Source organism: Halyomorpha halys, unplaced genomic scaffold (genome assembly GCF_000696795.3).
Source record: "Halyomorpha halys isolate HHAL.00 unplaced genomic scaffold, Hhal_1.1 Scaffold53.1, whole genome shotgun sequence".
In the NCBI taxonomy this organism is placed as follows: Eukaryota; Metazoa; Arthropoda; class Insecta; order Hemiptera; family Pentatomidae; genus Halyomorpha; species Halyomorpha halys.
Window position 1 is genome coordinate 680,310 of NW_027109243.1, and position 22,854 is coordinate 703,163.

Below are 22,854 nucleotides of genomic sequence, written 5' to 3' on the forward strand. Positions count from 1 at the left end.
TATTTTTGCATCATTATTATATATGTATAATTTTTTTTATAAAAGGCGGAGACTATTTATGAGTTTAAGTACAAAAAAATGCCATTCTCAAGTAGATTAGTTTATTGAAATATTGAATTTTTCACACATTCAGGCATCTTCAGGGCATTACTTTACAGTAAAAAATAATAGGTGCTCAACTCCATATGTCGAGACCATAGCAAGACGTATGGAGTTGAGCACCAATTATTTTTCATTTAATATTATATTTGTTATTTAAATTTTTTTTTTTTATATTTTAAAGAATTTTATTTGAAAAGTTTGTCATTTGAATATTATTTTCAGTAAATTCTCAAGTTACGATAGGGTTCTGTTCACTTAACTTTCTCATTAAGTCGAAATAGCTGTAAACGAATTCAACACCAAAGTTTTTAAATTAAAATATTTTATTTGTTTGCTAAATGTACACATCACTGCTTCATTAGTGATACTTCTGACAAAAATAAGCAGTTTTTAATTTTGTATTCGACATATTCTGTAGATTGTACCATTAACTAAGGTTACTTTTATTATTAAGTTATTTTGACAGCTTTGGGAAAGTTTGTAGGATGACTCTAGAAGAGAAAGCAACCCCAGTCTAGGGCACTATCTTGGGAATATGTATAATCCAAAACAAAATCAAAACGTTTTCTTTGTCAGCTCCGCCACTAGTAAAGTGAAGCCGTAATATATGGAAATAATTATACAATGTATTAGTTTGGGCATAAAATTTAATGATCTTCGTTAGGTACTAGGTACTGATAGGACAATGGTTGATGGAACCGATTGCATTGTCCGGTTTTCAAACGAATTGAATCATCATGTTTTTACATCAGGAGTAAACAACTGATGCAAAATAATAATAATAATCACAAGAAAAGCAAAAAATATTTATTGGAAGATGGTTGATTGACCGTGTGTAATTAATAAAAGGAAGATGGTGCGGGTGCAGTCAAAATAACTCAAATAGTAAATAAACTATTTTAATTGAGCCGGGGTTTCACCCCAACTTGCAGGGCTTCATCAGGGCCAAACAAGATACAAACAATTAAAATACTGTAAGTAACAAAGAGAATGGAGGATTCTCTTTGTTACATTATTTTATTCTTATGTCTCTTATTTTACATATTTTAGTGTTTACTATATTTTTACATTTCTCATTTATTTACTTTTTTATTATTTCTATTTTCATTATTTGTAAAATATTTTTCACTGTATATCTTATGTTAATTTTCTTTAATTTACTTTGTTCATTTTTATATTAATTTTCACAATATTGTAATATCCTCTTTATTAATAAATAGTTTTTTTGTTTTTTTTATGTATAGATGATTTTAGTATGTTTTTATTTTCATGTAACAACGTTCGATATTGTTCATTTATGTCATTGAACCAAAAAGCAAGCTAACCAATTTTCACCAGTCAAATATGAAGTAAAAATATGTTATTAAAAATAAACAAGATGGCGGCAGGGATCGTTCCGAAGTTCATTGAATCGCAGCCATGTTGAGCAGATTCAAATATTTTATTTCAAATATTTAAAAACTGTATTTAACTTCCCATAATAATTGTAGTTACAGTAAATTTAAGAAAAAATGAGAAGAAAAAAATAGAAGTATTAAAGAAAAATATTCATAAAGAAAATCACATGCAAAAACTCAAAACTGTTATACTACAATCAATGTTTACATCGAACATCTATAGAGAGATCACGATTGGTTTGGGTCACTTGTTTAGGCACGGGAAAGGAATGATGACCCCTGGATGCAGGAGGTCCTGAACATCCTTTGTCTACTCTCAGTGGTAGACACCTATAAAAGGAAGACATCAAAGAGTCATCCAAGAAGAATAAGTACTCTGATTGGATCGCAATTGAGATTGAGAAATGAGTTGAAAACTTTTAGAGGACCAAAGCTTTGTTAACAGTCAGTGTTTGTTTGTGAGAAAGAAGACAAAGAAAAATATCGATCATCAAAAGAAAATTATACAAATTCGTTAGTTTCGCTCTACCTAAAATTAAATACATTTATAAAAGTAGATATTAATTTAATTAAGTGTTATTAGTAGAAAAGTGTTTGTTCTGATTGCCTAGAAAAACAGGCCCTGAGAATAAGAATCAAAAATGTTATAAAAAATAAAATAAAATTCTCCTATCTGTTTAATATTAAAGTTTTTCATTTGAATCTAAGCTATACTTTAGATATGAGAATAAGTAAAAACTATTAAAATTTCTTTTTGTTCATTTTAAATAAATATTCAATATTACAATATTCACAAATTTTCATCTATTCTCGAACTTAGTTACATTATTTTGGTTGTCAATATCTTTTTTAGCCCCAATGGAGCGCTGCAAAGAGGTACGAAACGTTGGCACACAATAAATAGTTTATTTACTATTTGAGTTATTTTTACCGCATCTGGACCATCTTCCTTTTATAAAAAAAATATAGCTTTTTAATTTAAGTAAATATGAGGCACTTAGATTCAAAAGAGTGGGAAGGAGGATAAACAAACATTTAAAAAGTATGTTATTGAATTCAGAAGAAAAACAAGTGTTGAAGATGTTTGATAATCTAGACATCGTTAAAATAATGTATTTATTAAATAAATTAAAGGGTTACTTCACGAAATAATGATCCCAGTTCAACAGTATAACATCTCAACAAATATTTTGATTTTATTTATGTACAAATATGAAACATATTTTATATAAATATAATTTAATATATTATATATATAATTTTTAAAAAATATATGTGGAAGAAATCCTTGAAAGAAGGGCAAGATCTATACAGTAAAACACAGAATCACAGTATAACATATGATTGCATATCTCAAAATAACAATTTTTTGAAATGTTACACAGTTGAACTGAGGCAGCGATTTGATAAAACAATCTTAATTAAATAACAACCTATATTTACTTTTTGAAATAATTATTCATTTACATAAAGGAATTTCTGAAATAAAATTTATAATCCATAAATACTAGAAATAAACTAAATTACACGGAAATATTTTGCAACCATTGCAGCAACTGTCATGTCCGCAGCCATTGAGTTAACTGTATGATAGTTGCTGTCATGACAGTATTAACTGTATTAGATAATTCTTATATTTGAGAAAAGCCTAGTTCAGTAATACTATAATCAGTTAAATAAATTATTTAACTAAGAGTTTTCAAAACTGTTTTCTTACTAAATTAAAATAATATTACCTACTTTCACTTTTGAATTAAGCAGATTTTTAGATTTCCAAAGCTGGGATTAAAGGGACTATGTTATCAGTCCCGCCTGTAGACAACTACTACAATATATGAGGGTCAATTGGATTTATCAGAAATTTAATAAATATAGGAACTTTTGCCAAAATTAAAAAAAAAAAAAATCATTAACACAATTAGATACATAAATGATTACCAATTTAACTTTTTTAATTCATGGTAACTAGTACTTTAATATAAATAAAATCAAAACAAGTTTTCAGGTTCGCGATTGGTTTGACCAGTCATACACTAGTTCATTTCTAAAGAACCTACAGATCTTGATGTGGTGGAATTGTAATTAAACCAAGAAAAAAATTGTAACTTTAATTACAGTAAAATTTAAAAAATAAATAAATCGGTAAATATTTTATAAAAAATTTCCCAAATTTACTTTCAATAAAATTTAATTTCACAAGCAGGGTACATTTCTAACAATTATAACGAAGATTTGATACTCACCTCCTTTCATATCCAACTAAAATATCAGAAAGATATGAATGAAATTTTTAAATATAAAATCTCGGTCACAGGCGAGACATGGATATCTAATTTCTAATAAATAAATGAACCACTATCATTACTGCAAACAGTTGTAGGCAGGTTTAGAAATTGTAAAAATATCATTTTATACTACAGAAAACAAAATCAAAACTACATCAATATCTATGTGCGTGGAACTACAAAAGCTTGTGGAAAAAGATTTCAATACAGTACTGCTAGAAGCTAATTTTTTTTTATCCTTTAACAGTGTGAAAGGTTTGCCACAAATATATTTGTGGAATCCACAAAAGTTCTTTTTGTTAAAATAGAGGGCTATCACAAAAATCATCAAGAATAGACAAAAACAAAACATCCAAAATATTTCAAAAATATGAAAAGTAAATAGATATAGAATAAAAGTGCGGAATGCTTTTTTTTATTACTAAATAATTTTATAACAAAATTCCAAAGGTGGACCTTAATGTGGTTCATAATGTTTTTGTTTTAGTCTTTGTTCGTGATTGATATTTCATAATAAAAAATAAATCCAACTAAAAAACAAACAAACACAATAAAGTTCTTTATGATAAATATAAATACTAGTCTCAAAGAAACATAGAATATATCATGAAAAAAAATCAAAATATTAATGGATGAGTATTAATATTAGAACCACACCTAAACTGAAGTTAACTACTAACGAGGATTAGTTGGCGATTGTTAGTTTTTTTTTAAATGCCATATTTTATAAACTCCCTGTTTTATGCCATGGTAAAGTATTATACCTTATTTACAATGACTTGTTATTACTACAATGTTTTTGATGTTAGAATTCAAAATTATATCATATCAAAATTTATTCAACTTGAAATGACTTATCACTATCATTAACCATCGCAGGACCAATTATTTAAAAAAATTTAAGTATTTCTTAAGAATTTTGAAATATTCCTTAATAATGCTTGAGTAGTCCTTAAGAATACCTAAGTATTTCTTAAGAATTTTTAGGCATTTCTTAAGAATGCTTAAGTATTTCTAAAGAATATTAACAGAATATTTGAGCATCATTGGGAATCTTTTACAAGTAGAAAAAAATAATTCTTGATTTTCCAATAAGAATTAAATAGCAAAACTAATATGAGCTTAACATAGCATAAATTACAGCTAAGCAATTGACAATTATAATTAGATGACAATCAAAGCTCCTCATTCCCAGGAGAAAGGTTTCGTTAATAAGCCGTAACTATGGAGACCATGAAATACAGACTTATATATTGTATGGGATTATAAAGGCTTATATTTCAAGGTTACAAAAAGCAGACAAAAAAAAAAAAAAACACTATCTTGTGAATATCCACATCTAGAATACCTGCTTTATTAAAATATCCATTTTATTAAGATTAATCAGCCTGACCTTACAATTCAAATTTTATTAAGCAGAGTCAATCATATACGGTTAAGTTCATTATCAATCTTGAAGTATAACAATTTAAGGACATAAGTTCAGAATAATAGTAAGAGCTAAAACCATAAATAATTAAATGAGGAGATGGTTGGGGGTAGGGTCAGTGAAGAACACAAATAAATAAAAACTGTCAAAATTGCGGCCAGAATTTTAAGCCTTCATCAGGGCTAAGAACAAAAAATAAGATAACAACCAATGATTATAAGGATATACAGAACGATAAGAAAAAAATTAATATAACATCATGGATACATAAATAGTGTCGAAAGAAATGAATAGTTTATGCACCATATGGAGATAAAGGTTGTATGAGAGAAGTAATATTAAAATTAAATAAAAGGAAAGAATTAATAATAAAACACATATGAAAATCTAGTTATTAAATATTATTTAAAATGAAGAGATGAAAAAAGTGGGAAATAAAACGTATATGTCGGTAATTAAATATGTAAGTAAAATAACAGGATTAAAGAAATAAAATATAAAGTTATATATTCCAAAAGGAATAAAGAAATATGAATATTTTACGAGAAGATGGTTGGGGGTTCGATCAAAGTGACACAAATAAGTTGGTGTAACCTATTTAATTGTGCCAACGTTTCGGCTAGAGTTTCTAGCCTTCTTCAGAGCTAAGAGCAGAACAAGATAACTGAACAAGATATCTGTAAATATCTGAAAGAACAAGATATCTGTTCTTAGCCCTGAAGAAGGCTAGAAACTCTAGCCAAAATGTTGGCACAATTAAATAGGTTACACCAACTTATTTGTTTCACTTTGACCGCACCTCCAACCATCTCCTCCTTGTACGTCATCCACGGTCAACTATCTCTCATAATTAGGAATATTTTAATTTAATAATAACAATAATTTAAGATTAATAACCATATATGAATGACTGCTTAAAAAAATTTGAATTATAATGACAGATTGATTAATCACAATAAAATGGAGATTTTAATAAAGCGGGTATATATATGTAGATTTGCATTGAAACTAGTACATTTAAATTCGTGTCCGATATAATTAAAATATTCATATTTCTTTATTAATTTTGGATAATATAACTTTATATTTTATTTCTTTAATCCTGTTATTTTACTTATATACAGGTTTTATTACCCACTTTTTTTATCACTTTAATTTAAATAATTTCATTTTGTGCATATATTTACTAACTAGATTTTCATATCTGTAATATTACTCTTCTCATACAACCTTTATCTACTTATAAAACTTAAACTATACATTTCTTTCAACACTATTTACGTATCTGTAATGTTAGTTATTTTCTTATCATTCTGTATATCCTTTTATTTATTGGTTGTTACCTTGTTTTTTTTTTCTCAGCCCTGATGAAGGCTTGAAATTATGGCTGAAACTTTAGCACTAATAAGTAAGTTTTTACTTTGGGCTCTTCATTGACCGCACCCCCAACTCTTCTCCTCATTTATAAATATCCACGGTCAACTATTAACTCATCATAATAAATAATAAAGTTAAATCAATTTATTCTTTTAAAGCTATATATACCACAGCCACAGTGATATAAAATGCTAATGAATCAAAACTCATCATAATAAATAATGAAGTTAAATAAATCTATTATTTAAAGCTATATATACCGCAGCCACAGTGATATAAAATGCTTATGAATCAAAACTCAAACAAATTACAGTACCATTTATGATACTCACATCGGCTTGCAGCTCCGGGTGCTTCATATTGTCGAATATCCTGAAGAGGACTTGAAAGAGATCAGACCACCAGTGCGGTTTGAAAGAGGCTCCGTGCGTCTTGACAATATCAAAGAGGACAGTGAGTGCCCTAGTCCTGACGTCCAGCTTGCAGCGGCTAACGATGCAAGACAGCTCAAAGAGGAGTGGGAACCATCCTCGTACCCAAGGTCCATCCTCAGTGTCTTCCCAATGCTCTGACACAACCTGTCCGAGTTATATTTTTATTATTCACAATGGCTTTAAGTAATACTTATAGTTCATGCATGGAACATTAAAATGAGAACTTTTATAATTAAAGTTTTATCTAAACTTATGGTTCTTTTCTTGAGTGCATACCTAATTAGGTTCAGAGTAATTAAAAGATTTTTACCTTTTTCTGGAATAATTACTTTCATTACTTTTTTGATTTTATTACTTCTTTGTTTTATTTTTAATATTCAACAACATTTTAGGCTGTTTGTCAGCTAAGTGTTCTGCTTAAACTATATGATGAACTAATATGGCAACACAGATTAAAATATAGAACCTTTCATGTTCAAATTTTGAATAGAATTCAACACAGTTTTTTTTTTGTTTTTTCCACCAAATATTTTCTAATGCCTGTCTCAAAATTAACAATTATTTTCATCTTCTCTAATAAAACATTTTACTCTGGGCATCATATAATTTCAGAACAATAATGTTGATGAATTTAATAATAAAGAATAAAACATGAGGGTAGTAAACTACACACATTTGGTTTGTCGTGTACGCAGTCTGCACACGATCGGATGAGACGAATAGCTTCCATGCTTGTGTCGGGGAAGCTGGCATTACATGCGAATTCCGAAAGGCACTTCACTGCATCCTGGAAGCTGTCCAACATCACACTGAAGTGTTCAGCGTACAAATGTTCTGCACAAAGGAGCATATTTACACATTAATTTTATACCAGTAGTTTCATTTAAAAAAAAAACAAAAAAAAAAAAAAAACCTTACTCCAATAGAATTACATAAAAATTAAAAATGTTTTTTGGCAAAAAACAAAGAGAAAATAAGTAAATAGGTAAAAAAGAAAAAAAAAATCCAATAAAATATGCAAAAGAAATGTATCTAAATGAAATTGTTCTAGGACTTTTCCAATGGATATTGAAATTTATTTACAAAATGGTCATCACATACTAGTGTAATTTAGTTAGTTCGTAAATGTGCGTAACAATTTAGAATTTTATTTATTATTATTATTTAAACTGTAAGGGTCAAGAGTTTTCTTGTTTAAAAAAAAAAAAAATAATAATATGTATTTTCAATACTTATTGTATAATAAACATGGGAGGAATATAAAAGGAATTATACTTGTAAAAAATAAAAAACTGATTTATAAACTTTTATTGATATTTAAACTTTTGGTATCAATACAAATATCTTCACCTTCTTGCTATGAATGGAAAAGAGAATACAACATCTTGATCCCAGAATGAACGAAAACTTTTGAATAAATCATTTTATTTAACAAATGTTCTAAAAAGACTACTAGTAGAAGCTTTGCACTCTAGAAGAACGCTGCCTTGGCAAAACTCAAACTAATAAAAAAACTTTGGTAAAACTTTGAGCTAAGCACAATCCCACAGAAGTACACTCTTTGAAGAATACATAGCAACTCAATATTCTTTCTAATTAAGTCCCCAGCAGTTTGATTCTTTTTAGTACGATTCAACCACAGAATAATTTTAAAAGAATACCATAGAATAGTATTATCTCTGATGGAATATAATATAATACCATGAAACAGTAATATCTTTGATGGAATATAATATATCATGGAATAATAATATCTCCAATGCAATATGATATAATAACATAGAATAGTAATATCTCCAATAGAATACCATAGAACAGTAATTATATCCAATAGAATATAAAAGAATACTATTGTCAGATTTATATAATCCAATATTTTCAGTTCTTTTTTTGTCTTTATATAAAGTCAGGGGTAGGGGTCTCATTTTTTTAATGCCCCCTTTGCCGCATAGAGCGAGAATACGCTGCAACTGCAAGCTGTCTTAAGTTCTCTGTGCCAGCCTCTTAGACAAAGAGACCTATTCACGGACACCAGGAGAAATCTATGGTCTTCGCTATTTCACCCACTGAGACATTGGCTCAACCTGGACAAGGAAAGCGGCGAGAAGACCCTCAAATGTAACCGCAGTAGCAAAATTCCCAGACGTCACAGATAAGCAATATCAAATGAGACCCAAAGTTCAGTCTTATCCTACATTACGATTAATATTTTTTCTATTTTTAATATTAATATTCTATTAACACATTAACCCATTTGCCTCCTACGGGATTTTATTTTGGTGTCAAAATATATTTTTGTTCACTAACAAGCAGCATATTCTCTCATAATTTAAACCCTCTTATTCCACACTAATTAAAGAAAATTTCAGCATACATTCAGAGTACCTGGAGTAAGGCGCAGTGCAGGCCCAGATGTAAACAATCATAGAATAGCAATATGTCCAATAGAATACAATAGAATAGTAATATCTACAATAAAATACCATAGAGTAGTAATATCTCCAATAGAATAAAATAGAGTACCATAAAATAGTAATATCTTCAATAGAATACTATAGAACAGTAATATATCCAATTGAATACGATAGAATAGTAATATTTCCAATAGAATACAATAGAATAGTAATATTTCTAATAAAATACCATTAAAAAGTAGTATTTCCAATAGAATACCACAGAATAGTAATATTTCCAATAGAATAGTAATATTTCCAATAGAATGCCATAGAATAGTAATATTTCCAATAGAATACCATAGAATAGTAATATTTCCAATAGAATACCATAGAATAGTAATATTTCCAATAGAATGCCATAGAATAGTAATACTTCCAATAGAATACCATAGAGTAGTAATATCTTTAAATACTAAAGGCATTTAACTAGACTGGAGACTCATGTGGAAGCATCACATGATTCAGTATGTTGCGAAAGCTATTAAATGGACATGGCTACTGTGTGTCAAGAGATTTGACAGCAACTATGTGGTTACCACATCATGGATGTAGACTATCTCAGCCTCTGCCCAGTCCTGGACCATTCCCAGGAATATTCACGCCAACTAAATGCCTAAGAAAATTTCATTGCGTCATAAGTGCGTCACTGTATGGGTCTGTACCCCAGGGTGGCTAGTAAGTACAATTAAAAATGTGAACATAATTTGCTTTTATTTTAGAAAATTAAATTAATAATTCCGTAATGCACCTTGAGAAAAAAAATTGCGGACACTTGTGAAGACCGTTTTTTAAAAATAAATTTCTAAATACATTTCTTGTACAGAAAAATACGCTCAATGAATGTTCCTATCAACTGCAGTCTGAAAACAAACAGTTTTCAATTTTCACATGTTTAGCTTGAAAAACATATTACAGCAATTTCTAGCTATCCTATAAACAACTTTGATTGCTCTTTGAAATTGGAAAGTACTAGCCAAATTATTAATAAAATACTTTTTATGTATAATTCATGTATTATAAATATAATTTATGTATAATTGGAAAATATTTTTGTTACTATTCTTTATTTATACCCAACCAATAGATTTGGAGATAAATGAGAAAAACTAGCACAGAGAGCACAGAGGGTTGTTTTTAGCGGATTAGGGGATGTTTTATTCACAGGTGGGAAAGAAACAATCCTACAAAGGGGAAACTTCACAAGTTGTTAAAAAAAAAAAACTTGAGTCATATTGCAACATGTTGATTATAATTAACTAGAAAAGAAACAGCAAATATAATAACTTACTGATAATATGTGCCGTCGTATGGAAAGCCATTTCGACTATAGACTGCTCTTGATCGCAAGCGGCGAGGTGGAAAACACTAAATATGTTTTTCCAACCTGATTTGATATTGTGGGCTTGAGAGTTGACCATTTGAGCAATGCATCGGACGACCATATCTCTGATAGTAGGGTTTCTGAAATAATATAACATCTAATATATTAGCTAATTATTAAATCGAATAATCAGTTTTAAAAAGTAAAGATGGTTTGCCTCTCATGACTTGTCTTATCTTTAAACAAAAATGGTGATAATAATTAAAATAAACAATATTAATATATTCATCAGGGTTAAATGATGAAAAAGACATAAACATACGGATATACATAAAAAGTTATAAATCAAAATAGGAAACTAGTAAACTAAAAGAATGTAAATAAAAATAAACTAATAGAGCAAATTTTGAGATGTATCTGGTGTGTGAAATAATAACACTTACGTATTCTTTTTCATGATATGCTCGAAAGGTCGGAGAAAATCCTTTTGGAACCTGAAATTAGGAAATTCTCCTTTTTCTATGAACTTCATTGACAACTGTCGTAATGAATCGATGGCAAATATAGCAATATCCTCAGATGGAGAGCACCCAACTGTGTTGAACAATTCGCCGAGAACCTAATGCAATATTAAGAGATAGTTTAGTAAAAGTATTAAGTAAAAATATTTATTTACTACGAATTGAAGCTAACCTGCCATATACGGGACCATTGAAGCCTAATACGACCCATATTATAGTATGAGATTTCGACCAATTTTTGCAACGAGAACATGCGTGGCCCACTTGGGTGGTTCAGCTCTTCAGCACAAACCTGTATAAATACACAAAATAAATTAAACTCTATAAAAATTAATTAAATGAAATTATTATGAAAGACACTACAGTATCCTAAATTTTTTTTTTCTTTTCTTTCGTCGGCCCAAGACTCCCGTTGGAGTCCTATACTGCCCCTGTTGTTATATTATAATAGAATGGAGATAAAGATGTAAATTATTATTATTTATTTATTTAATTTTAAAAATCTACTTTGGATTCAGCCATAAATTTGCACGACTGAATGGTAGCCCTATCTAGATCTGCCAGCCCTTTTAGGAAAGCGCTATTGTTTTGGATGAGGGGATATTTAATCCGATATTTATCATATCTAAAGCAATTTAGTATAATGTGTAATGGGTCCTCGATGAAGTTGCATGTTGACCATTTATCATTTTTTTCAACTTTAATTAGAGTCAAGCCACGATTTAAAACCTTAATGGTAAGATTTTGTGAGCCTAAAATCTTAATGGGTCATTATCTAAAGAGGTGCAGATTTCACTCCTTAAAATCTAAATAATAAAAAGTCATAATTTCGAGCTTCATAAATTTATAGCAACCTAGTGGCACAGTACCTTCACTAATATGATGCACAGAAGTACCTTTAATTATGGTTTTAAAAAAATGTTAAAATGGAGAGTGAAGGGTAAGACAGTGTTTATTTCTTTTTACATACTAAAAGAAATAAAGAGGCATTTCTTAAAATGGAATTCTCATGTCTAAATGTGAATTGAAATAATCAATTGTAGATTGACAACAAATTTTTAAAATGCCTTACCTAATGGGTCAGACATAGCGGAGAAGTGAAAAAAGAATTTTTTTAAATTTTTATAGAAAAATCTATTTTTGAGGTAAAATATTGACTCTGTAGTAGAACTAAAGGAGTGAAATAGTTCTTATTTTTTCCAACGAATGGCACTCGCACTAGAATTGAAAATGGACTAGATCCATTATTTAAATTTTTTAGATCATTACCCAAATAATTAATAATGTCTATGTCTTTAGTTAACTATGGATTAAAATGATCAGGGATAATAGAGAGTGATCAAGAGAGACTTAAGACTTAATTAACATAAATTAATTTGAACTGAATTTTAAACAAACGGAATGAAAATTGTGAAGTATAGTGGATATCCAACCCTGAGAGTGGGATACTATTAATGAAATGTAGCAAAACTGAGATCACCTTGTTAACCAACTGCAGCTGCATGAAGCACCAATAACAAGTGGATTTATTTCTAGAAACATTCCAAACTTTATGAGTTTTTGTGGAATAGCTGTATTTTTAGAGGCTAATACAGCACGATATCTTGTGTTTTGACAGAATTAGTTTATGAACCATTAATAACTAAAAATAGTATCCATGAAAATTGAGTCATAGTTACTCATAATTACTAATTTTGGTCCAGCTCGGAACCAAGAAAATTTATAATGATCATTACAAAGAATTTTTAAAAAAGAAAAAACTAACTCGCTTTTTTAAGAATAGCCTAAATAAATTTGAAAATATCTTATTTCATTTGGACAATTAACATACCTGACATAAAGCTTTGACAAAATCCACAATAGCATCTCCGTCGAGCCTCATTGAGCCAGTGAATATCCTGTCTACGGCAACTACCACTGACTGTGAACTGGTTTCGCCAATCGATTCTTTCACACTTGCTGGAAATATAATAAGTAAATAAATTTTATGGGATGATATGGATAAATAAGGATGATGATGGAAAAACAAAGTGAACAATTTTTTTTAGAGTAGAGAGAAAACAGATAGGTTTTTATAAACAGGGCCAGGTTAGATAGGTAGCGGGGTAGGTTTTAGTAGCATTATCTTAGTGAATTGGCTTCAGTTGAATTTTAACCCAGGGACTAAATTATGAATTTAATTTTTGTTTTAGTGTAGAGAAAAATAATACCTAATTATTTTAACAATTACAATTATTCTTATTAATTTTTAAGCCTTAGCTGTTGAAAGTTTATTAATTCATGGACATCGTCTGTTTTTATACCTGACCCATGGATGGAACCTTTCATTCCCCAGTGTAAGTACTTGGACCTGTTTTTAACAGGTATTTTTGTTATTATTATTTGACTAAAGGGGTGGCAAAGCCTTCTTCCCCTCGACCAATTTGGATCTTTTGTGAGTTTATCCCTTACTTGTCTAAGAGATCCCCCTTCTAACAAAACACATTAGGTCTTTTGTGTGAATTCTAGTGATATTTTCAGGTTTAGTTATTGCCTAAGGCTTATGCTTCACATTCACATTGGATATACTCAGCCTTTTCTTCGTCCTCTAAGCATGTGGAATCTTTCACAATCTTCATCTTTCTGAGATGATATCTTAACGGTCCACAATCCATGAGGAGACCTGTTATTGCTTTCAACTCATTTCTTACAAGCTTTTGGTAAAATTTTGCCTTATGCTTTGACACATTCATGAAGAGCTTAGATAGTTTCATGGCAGGTTTAGTAGTCCACTATGTTTTCTTCTTCTCTATTTTCCAGGAGTCAATCTTGTTCCTTATTACAGTCGTAGATATACTACAGTAAGATTCAGGGCCTAATAATGCTATTTGTGAATCCTTTCTTCCAAGTTCATAACCCTCGATTCCTTCGTGTCCTGGTGTCTACATTAAAGCAAGTTTGTTACCCTTCGCAGGCTGTTTTAGGGTATCGTACACCATCGACCATTGATGATGTTATTTTGTAGGACTGTAAAGCCTTTAGTGCTGCTCGACTGTTTGATATAATGTAGATAGTTGTCCATTACGGCTCTTTTTTAAGCATTCATGAACTGCTATTTCTATGGCATGTACCCAAGTTTGGAAGACTATTGGATAAGAACATGGATTCTTATCTGATGCCTATGGAGGCAGGGTCCATTTTGGTCAATATACCCAAGGATTGCCTTCCTTAACTGAGCTATCTGTGTAACAGGCATAAAACAATTTTTTATATTTGACCTCATAGCAATATAGTACTCAATCTCTTTTTACTCTTTAATTTTAGGTCTTAATCTGTTTTTACTCACCAATAAATCAATTTTGAAAAATAAATATGCCTCCCTGTTTTTCTCCCATAGTATTTAAATAAACTTGAGTGAAGGCAGGAAAAGTCAATAAACAAACCTTTCCTTGTAGAACACAATGATGGTCTTTGAACCGCTAGAGATCTATATTAATGAGAGCCATGGTTATGGTGTAAACCTCAAAAGTGCAAACCCAAAGATGCAGTCACAACAAAATAGAGACTTATACCTTCAAAACGGTCAAGAGCTATCAATACCTTGGCAAGAAGAATGTTAGCAGGAAATAGAGAGCCTATATCTCAATCTCAAGGATAATTAAAAGCAGAGGAAGAGAGAGAACAATTTTACCAGGAAATAGAGAGCCTATTTCTCAATCTCAAGGATAATTAAAAGAAAACTTGTGAGTCGTACCAATAGTCTTGCATATAGTCTCAAACAGTGGAGACCAATAGTCGCAAATAGTGGAGAAATATGGACCCTCAACAATAAAAGCATCTGGTTAAATTGCTAGAAAAGTTTGAATCATTAATTTTTAGGAGAATCCAAGGACGTATATGTGAAAATAGACTTAGTGACAAAAGAAAAACAGTGAACTGTTTCGGCTCTACAAGGAAATCAGTATCTCCTGTATAATTACTATTCAAATGTATAATTACTAGTCAAAATTGATGAGTCTGCCAAGCATAGGTAGGGGGTATAAAAAAAATGGCAGCTATTTCAAAATGTTAAAAATAATTAATTTTTCTTTCAGACCTCTATATTCAGACCTATAAAACTACCAACAACATTAGAAAACAAAAGAGAAAATAATTTAAAGCAGAGTAAATTTGCTAAAATATCAGCTCTAATAGAGCTATAATGATTTTTCAATGCAATTTTTATGAAATGTTGCTTTTTAAAAAATTGTATCTTGGGAACTATTGAACGTAAAGAGTTCTATTAGTTACTCATATTTCAGTAAATTTATTCTACTTCAAATAATATTCTATTAGGTTTTCTATTATTGTAGGTAGTTTTAAAAAAATAAAACTCTAAATGAAAATTTTTTTTTACCATTCTGTAGTAGCCTCCATTTTTTATTCCCCCTAACTTTACTTGGTGGACTCAATTTTGACAAGTAATTAAACATAATTTTCATTAAAATAATAAAAAATTGGGGTAAAATAGCAGACTTTTTACTCCTCTTGGACTCTTGCAGTGTTATATCAAGATCTCCATTACCCATACCAGAGACAGAGAGAAATGGTTAGAATCTGTAGAGCAGGTTAAGGGCAGCTTCGATAGAAGAAACAAATAAACACTAATAAAATCACCTTAAGTAATCTATAAAACATTATAATGATACTTACGGTCAAGTGAGGTAAGATTCAATTTCATTGCGAGTACGTCGGCTGTCTTGTTGTTGGCGAAGTACTGCGGGCGGATCGAGGTGCCTACCATCTGAGCCAGCTCCAGTTGGGAAATACATTTCACTATGTCCAGCCAAGAAGAGCCCAAATAGTTACCTACGACATTCAAACCTTGATAAATGTATTCTTTGAGAAAATAACAAGAGCATGCTAAAAAACAGCAATTCCACTTTTCAGTAAATATTCCAGAACAATAAGCTATATTAATCAAGGAGATGGTCTATGTGGAGCCAGAATAAACAATTAATAGTGTTAAATGTTTATTAAGAGCCAATGTTTCGACCTACATTTTTGAGTCTTCATTAAAAAAATCCAGAAATAATAAAGAAAGCCAAAATTAATGTAAAAGCTGACATAATAATGAATATTAAATATAAAGAGTAATAAAAATAAGAGATTAGTAATGTTACATATGCATATACCAAAGCTTTTAGTGAAACAACTTTAAGACAATAGATTTGCTTTTAAAACCACGATTCCCAAAGTTTGAAGTAAATCTGTTCATCAGTAAATTCTTTTGAAAAGAATATTTTAAAAATATTACACGGTTGTGAGACCTGGCAGGTATCCTAGAAAGCAGAATAGAGAGATCTGAACAGAAAGTCCTCTGTATAATTACAGGAGCGTTCTGGGATCAGAGCCTTAACTCATGGAGAAGGAGAACTAAAAGTAAGCTGCTTGCAGGGACTGGTCAGTCAATGCCTCATGATATGAAGGCAAGGAAGTTAAGGTGGGCGGATTTGGCTCAAAGCAATTCATCAGGACCTCTTCACAACAATGAATGCCAGTATAGTTGGCAAGAGACCACGTGGGAGGCCAAAAAACCAGATATTAACAAAGATGCGAAAGAGCTGCATGCAGCAAACTGGAAAGCAGTAATATCTACAAGGTCTGTAGAGGCAATCGAAAATTTAAAAAAACAAAAAAATAACTTGTTAAAAAACAAATTATTTTTGAAATAATTTATTTTCTCATTTTACTCAAATCTTATTTTTTAAATAATTATTTCATCAAATAATAGCAACTTTCATGTAGTTTTCAACATGACAGTTGTAATTTTAATGGGATAGTAACTTCACTGTCACAACATGTACTGTTGACTATCATCCCAGACCTAATGTAAGAAATACAGTGTTCTTACCCGTTAGCCAGATAGGACTACTAAGGAAATTAATGTATTTTGAACCCTATGATAAAAAGAACTTTGGTTTTATTAAAATGTTTCATAATACATGTAGATTTATGAAAAAATAAAAATATGCATATGTCCCATTGATAAAGTAAGAATTTTTACTTTGATTGTTATAGAGGGAAAATGGCGTAATAGTCCACTTCCTGTGGTGTAGGAAAAAAAAAGAAAAAAAAATTTGTTTCAGGGCTAAGAACAGAAGATAACCACAATAAGTATAGAAAATATAAACAGAATGACATAAAATGAATAATTTTACAAAATGGAATTAATAAAATGAAGTTATGAGAAAAGTGGGAAATAAAACGTATACATAGGTAATTGAAAAAGTGGGTAAAAAAACATAATTACGGAAATGAAATAAAAATGAAGTTCTATAATGCAAAGAAGCATGAACATATTAGTTATTAATAATTTAAAAATTGAAATATGGAAAGAAAAAGAAAATTGAGAGAGAAAATATATGTAATCATAATAATTGTCATTCTGTTTATATTTTCTTTTTTCTTTTCTATACTTATTGTGGTTGTTATCTTGTTCTGTTCTTAGCCCTGAAGAAGGCTAGAAACTCTAGCCGAAACGTAGGCACAATTAAATAGGTTCCATCAACTTATTTGTGTTTCATTTAGACCGCACCCCCCAATCATCTTCTCCTTGTAAGTCATCCATGGTCAACTATTTCTCATAATTATAATATATTTTACTTAAAGAATTTTTATTTTCTTTACTTTATCAATTACTATTTCCTCAGTTTTATTAATTTATTAGTTCATTACTCATTACTATGTGATTTATTACATTAGTTTCATTTTTAACATACATATTTGTTTTGTTATTAGGTAATTTTTATACTACTACACTAGTTTCACTTACTTTGTATATTTTTATTTTAGCCCTGATAAATACCAAAAATGTAGGAAAGAAAAGAGTATTTTAATAAATAGTTAGCATAATACTTTAAATTTTACTACCACTATACAATCAAATATCACTCACTATATTATATGAAATAATCTTGTATAATATTATGAGTAAAATAAACAAATTCAACTTTAAAAATTATTTTTATGGGAGGAGATTGATATTAAATGTTAATTTGTAAATCATTAATAAATAATATAATAAAAATAATTAAAAAAGATAATGTTTTATTTTTAAAAATATGAAAGAGGTGCTCGGGGGTTTGGTTTCAGCCCACTTTGTAGAGTTTCATCAGGGCTGTTCGAGTTGAAAAATATCAAAATATATCAGATATCAGATACTGCCCCGATGAAGCTCTACTAAGTGGGGTGAAACATTGGCAAATAAATAGTTGTTAACTATTTTTTGTTTCTTGTTGACCGCACCTCCGACCAGCTCCTTCATATTTTGAAAAAAAATTTAAAAACTTCCAGAATCTGCTATCTCATCTCGAGATCAACATTCTAAATTCAATTAATAAAAATAACATTGAAGAATAAAAGACATGAGTATATGAAGGTTTCAATATATGTATGTATTTCAATAATGTTTCAAATATATGAGTCTTAAAAAAAAAAAATTATGTTGGATTATTCCTATTTTAGATTTGAAAACTCAACTTTAAACTTTTAGAAATTATCATAATTTAAGATTTAGAAAAATGAAATTAGATGCTAAATAGAAAAGATTAGTTCAAATATTCTTCGGAGTAAAAATATTTACTTTACCTAAAATCTCATTACACTTTCATCAACTCTTATCTTCAATTGTAATCATTATTTATTAATTAATAAGAGCGTTAATGTCAATATATTAATAGTTTTATTGCAATATTTCAATTACATGAGGAATATAGCAAGATTTCATTGAATTAAAATTAAAAATAAGACAAAAGAGTTATGAAAATTTAAAAAAAAAAAAAAAGCTAAAAATGTTTTCATAAAAATAATTAAAACTGACCATCTGTGTGGGCAACGGTAATAAGGGTCTTGATGGTGTTGATATTCTTCGCTTTCATTTCAGTTATGGGCGAGTTGGCAGTCAATAATGTAAATCTAGCCAATGCTTGGACGTAGGCATCCCTCTCGAGCTATCGCAAAAGAAACGAGTTCAAGATAATAATACTTCCTTTATTGTTATAGCAAAAGAAGTAAAAAATATGGGGTAACTTACACTCATATGGAAAATGGCAGCGATCCTGATCGCACACCTGATCCCATCGAGGCAGAGTGCTGCTATTTCCGGGTCGTCGCAGTCTTGAAGTCCAACTGAAAATGCTGCGAGGAATGGAGTCCAAGACATCTAGAAGAAACATTTACAAAATATTTACTACAGAAACAAAATTATGGTAGATGCATATAAATATTACTAAGGAATTAGTCATGACTGATTATTCTTACGAATATTAATTAAAAAGAAAATAGATAAGTTCTTTGGTAAGTACCTTTGAGCATAGAGTTCAAAACCAGAACCTCTTGTATCTCTTATAAGAATGATTATAATTATATTTAGGCAATTGGTTGTTTACATGGTTAAGCAAAAGTAGTCGATAAATTTTATACAAGGCCAAGTCTACATGAATCTCAATTTTTTCCCTGACTTTGAGCTAAATCGGAAAACGGGATATCAAGAAAAATACACTTGCGCATGCATAAGCGAAAGTAGAAGATAGGATTGGCCAAAATTTATGCTAGCCCCATGTTTTCTACAATAATCTCCATTTTTCCCCAACTTTGAGCTAAACTGGATGAACCATTTTTTAAATACAGATATGATAGGGAAAATATGTTTGTGCGTATGTAAGCAAAAGTAGAGGATGAAATTTGATAAAATTGATGCTATACCATGTTTTCAAACTTTTGGCCAAATCAGACGAGCCCTTTTTATAACATAAGTGTGTTAAGGAATAAGCATTCGCATATTCATAAACAAAACTAGTGAAAAGGATCTCATAAAATTGATATGAGAGAAGTAACCAAATGTACAATCCCTGAAAATTTCATAAAAACTGGATTAACGGTTCATTCATTATCCCCGAACCAAAATTCGATTACAGACAGATAAGGAACTAAATTTATTCCCTGATAAATCTATATTCAACAATGAAATGAATGAATGAATTTTTTTTTTAATGAAAATTTTTAATTCTGAGATTTTTTTCATTCCCTCTATGAATACAAAGGTTCACTAAATTCATTGAGAAAACATTAGAAAGGAACAGAACACATATGACCATTATTGCAATCCTCAACTAGAGACTTTTTCTTCATTTAATATTTTCTCAATAACTTCTAGTCATTTGATGAATCACCCTTGATGCTTTGCAATTATAATTCACATATTTTTTAATGCAGTTTAAGATAATGGGAATAGAGAACAAATTGTAACAGTACCTTAAACATGGGATTGACATGTTCCAGGTGTTTCGCAGACGTAAATGGAGCTTGGACATGAGAAACTGATTCCATCAGGTTCTTAGCAGCAGTAGAAATTGCCTCCATTTCCATATTCCATAACAACTTTCTCTTCTTCTCATTTGCGATAACTAAAAAAAAAAAAATAATAATAATAATTTAAGTATGAATACAAAACCAAAACAATGTGAACAAATTTGATACAATAAGCTAAAACCACCAGTACCAGTTCTTTTTAATATAGTGTTAAAAAGATTTCCACAATATGTTATTGTAAATCTACATTTGGTACTTTGGTAAAATGTTTAACATTTGAAATATTCTTAACAGAATATAAAAATAATTATAAAATAATATTAACATATTATTATTCGACTGTAAAAAGGTGATTATTATAATCATTTACTACAGTAAATTCCATACTTAAACTGTTAACGTTTAACACACAGCAAATAATAAAATTTTGCAAAAAACTATAAAATTAAGAAATTTTATAAATTGAAGCATGGAAATGGAGGCCAAAGAACTAGTTTTGAGAAAAAAAAATAAGGTAGCCTGGCCACAATATTTGTTATGAACAACGTAAAGTACTTGAAACTAAACCGTTCAAGACGGGAACTTTGATTCTTGATTGGTCTAGATTTCTTCATCGTTGTCCAGTCAAAATCTTATTTTTCGTATTTCTGGTACTTACAGCCTTATCCATTTCCGTGCCTCAATTATATTTCTAATAAGAAATCCTAAATATATTATATGTACAAAAAATGATAAATTAAAATCCTGCACTAAAAATTTATTCAGTTTATTTCAAAATTTTAATTTTGCTGTGACAGAAAGGTGTTGTGTAAATGAATATTTTTAATTAAAAATTTAACTTGTCTACAAGTGCATATACAGACTTTTGATAGGCAACTTCTCAAATATATTTAAATTAATTAATATTAATAATACAGAAAATTAACTCAATAACCATACAAACAAACAAAAGCAAATAATACGCGAAAGTTACCTTGTTTTCCTACAAGATAGCATGAAAAACATACAAATAGAAATTAAAAAATATATAAGTTAGTAGATCAAATAAACATTACATACCCTATGAATATATTGGAAAAGTAGACCTAATTTAATTTTGTCATACAAGCAACAAAGAAATAAGACATGTAATTTATTTTTAATAAATTTCCGGTTGTCATATGACGATATGAGTTCAATCAATTGGACAGGCACTTCCGGGAATGTTAACCTCCTAATCTACTATTACAAACTATTAAACTTCAACTAGAGTTGTCTAGCATTGATTGCAGTTTCATCCCGCATCCCAAAATTAATTTACTCCTGTAATTTATTTTTAATAAATTTCCGGTTGTTCATTTTTTTACCCTATTTAATTAGGTGTAGTATATTTTTAATTCATTTTTAATTTTTTTTTTATTTCTCCAAATACAACAAATGATCTGCATTTAAAATGTTGAACATATATTATATAAATTTAGAGAGTCCCATTTTTTTTTCTTTTCGTTTTAGAAATAAGTGAAACTCTTAATTGGCGTTTTATATCTCAGGAAAAAATAATTACAGGAATAAATTGATTTTGGGATGTGGGATGAAACAGCAATCAATGCTGAAGTTTAATAGTTTGTAATAGTAGATAAGGAGATTATCAATCCCGGAAGTGCCTGTCCGATTGATTGAACTCATATCGTCATACTCTCCAATTATAATATAAAAAATTTTCCTGCTAGAATTGGCTTAGAAAATAGCTGTTTTATTATAATATTTTCTACCTTAAGCTATTAGAGGGAATGCAGGATCATTATTAATACATTTCATTTCCAGAAGTTTCACTTTTGTCGGCCAGCCCCAGGACTGCCACAATTTTTTTTTGAACCACTTAAAAAAATATTTCAATGAAAGTAAATCATACCTTGCTTTCCTGGTTTGTTAGTGGCTTTCATTTTAATTTCATGGCCAGCGATCTCATCGTATATTTTGCTGAGGTAGTCCTCCGGTAGTTCTTCACCCTCCGAGATTCCACGATTCAGTTTAATATATTGTTCCTTAGTCATCTTATTTTTAACTTGAGGCGAGTGAAGGTCTGTTGTGAGCATTATAATCGAATAGGCCAGCACGTATGCAGTGTCTGCACTCGCGAAAAGCCCATTGCTAAAATTCATAAAATTCACAAACAATAGAATAAAACTCATACACAACAGAAAAAAAAAAAAAAAAGGTATT

The 22,854-nt window shown here is 29.6% G+C and overlaps 1 protein-coding gene across 5 annotated transcripts in view; it reads right to left on the reverse strand.

Moving 5' to 3' along the window:
• Sec71 (ADP ribosylation factor guanine nucleotide exchange factor Sec71) overlaps nucleotides 1-22,854 on the reverse strand; it is a 67,050-nt gene that overhangs the window by 24,182 nt on the left and 20,014 nt on the right. For all 5 annotated transcript variants that reach the window (XM_067047461.1, XM_014438201.2, XM_014438176.2 and 2 more), the window contains exons 14-24: nucleotides 22,544-22,782; nucleotides 20,596-20,747; nucleotides 19,376-19,504; nucleotides 19,163-19,292; nucleotides 15,994-16,149; nucleotides 13,154-13,281; nucleotides 11,495-11,614; nucleotides 11,245-11,420; nucleotides 10,769-10,941; nucleotides 7,698-7,858; nucleotides 6,923-7,168 (exon numbers count right to left, since the gene is read on the reverse strand). In XM_067047461.1, coding sequence (XP_066903562.1) covers nucleotides 6,923-7,168; nucleotides 7,698-7,858; nucleotides 10,769-10,941; nucleotides 11,245-11,420; nucleotides 11,495-11,614; nucleotides 13,154-13,281; nucleotides 15,994-16,149; nucleotides 19,163-19,292; nucleotides 19,376-19,504; nucleotides 20,596-20,747; nucleotides 22,544-22,782 — 1,810 coding nt within the window. The remainder of the gene's footprint in view (nucleotides 1-6,922; nucleotides 7,169-7,697; nucleotides 7,859-10,768; nucleotides 10,942-11,244; nucleotides 11,421-11,494; nucleotides 11,615-13,153; nucleotides 13,282-15,993; nucleotides 16,150-19,162; nucleotides 19,293-19,375; nucleotides 19,505-20,595; nucleotides 20,748-22,543; nucleotides 22,783-22,854) is intronic.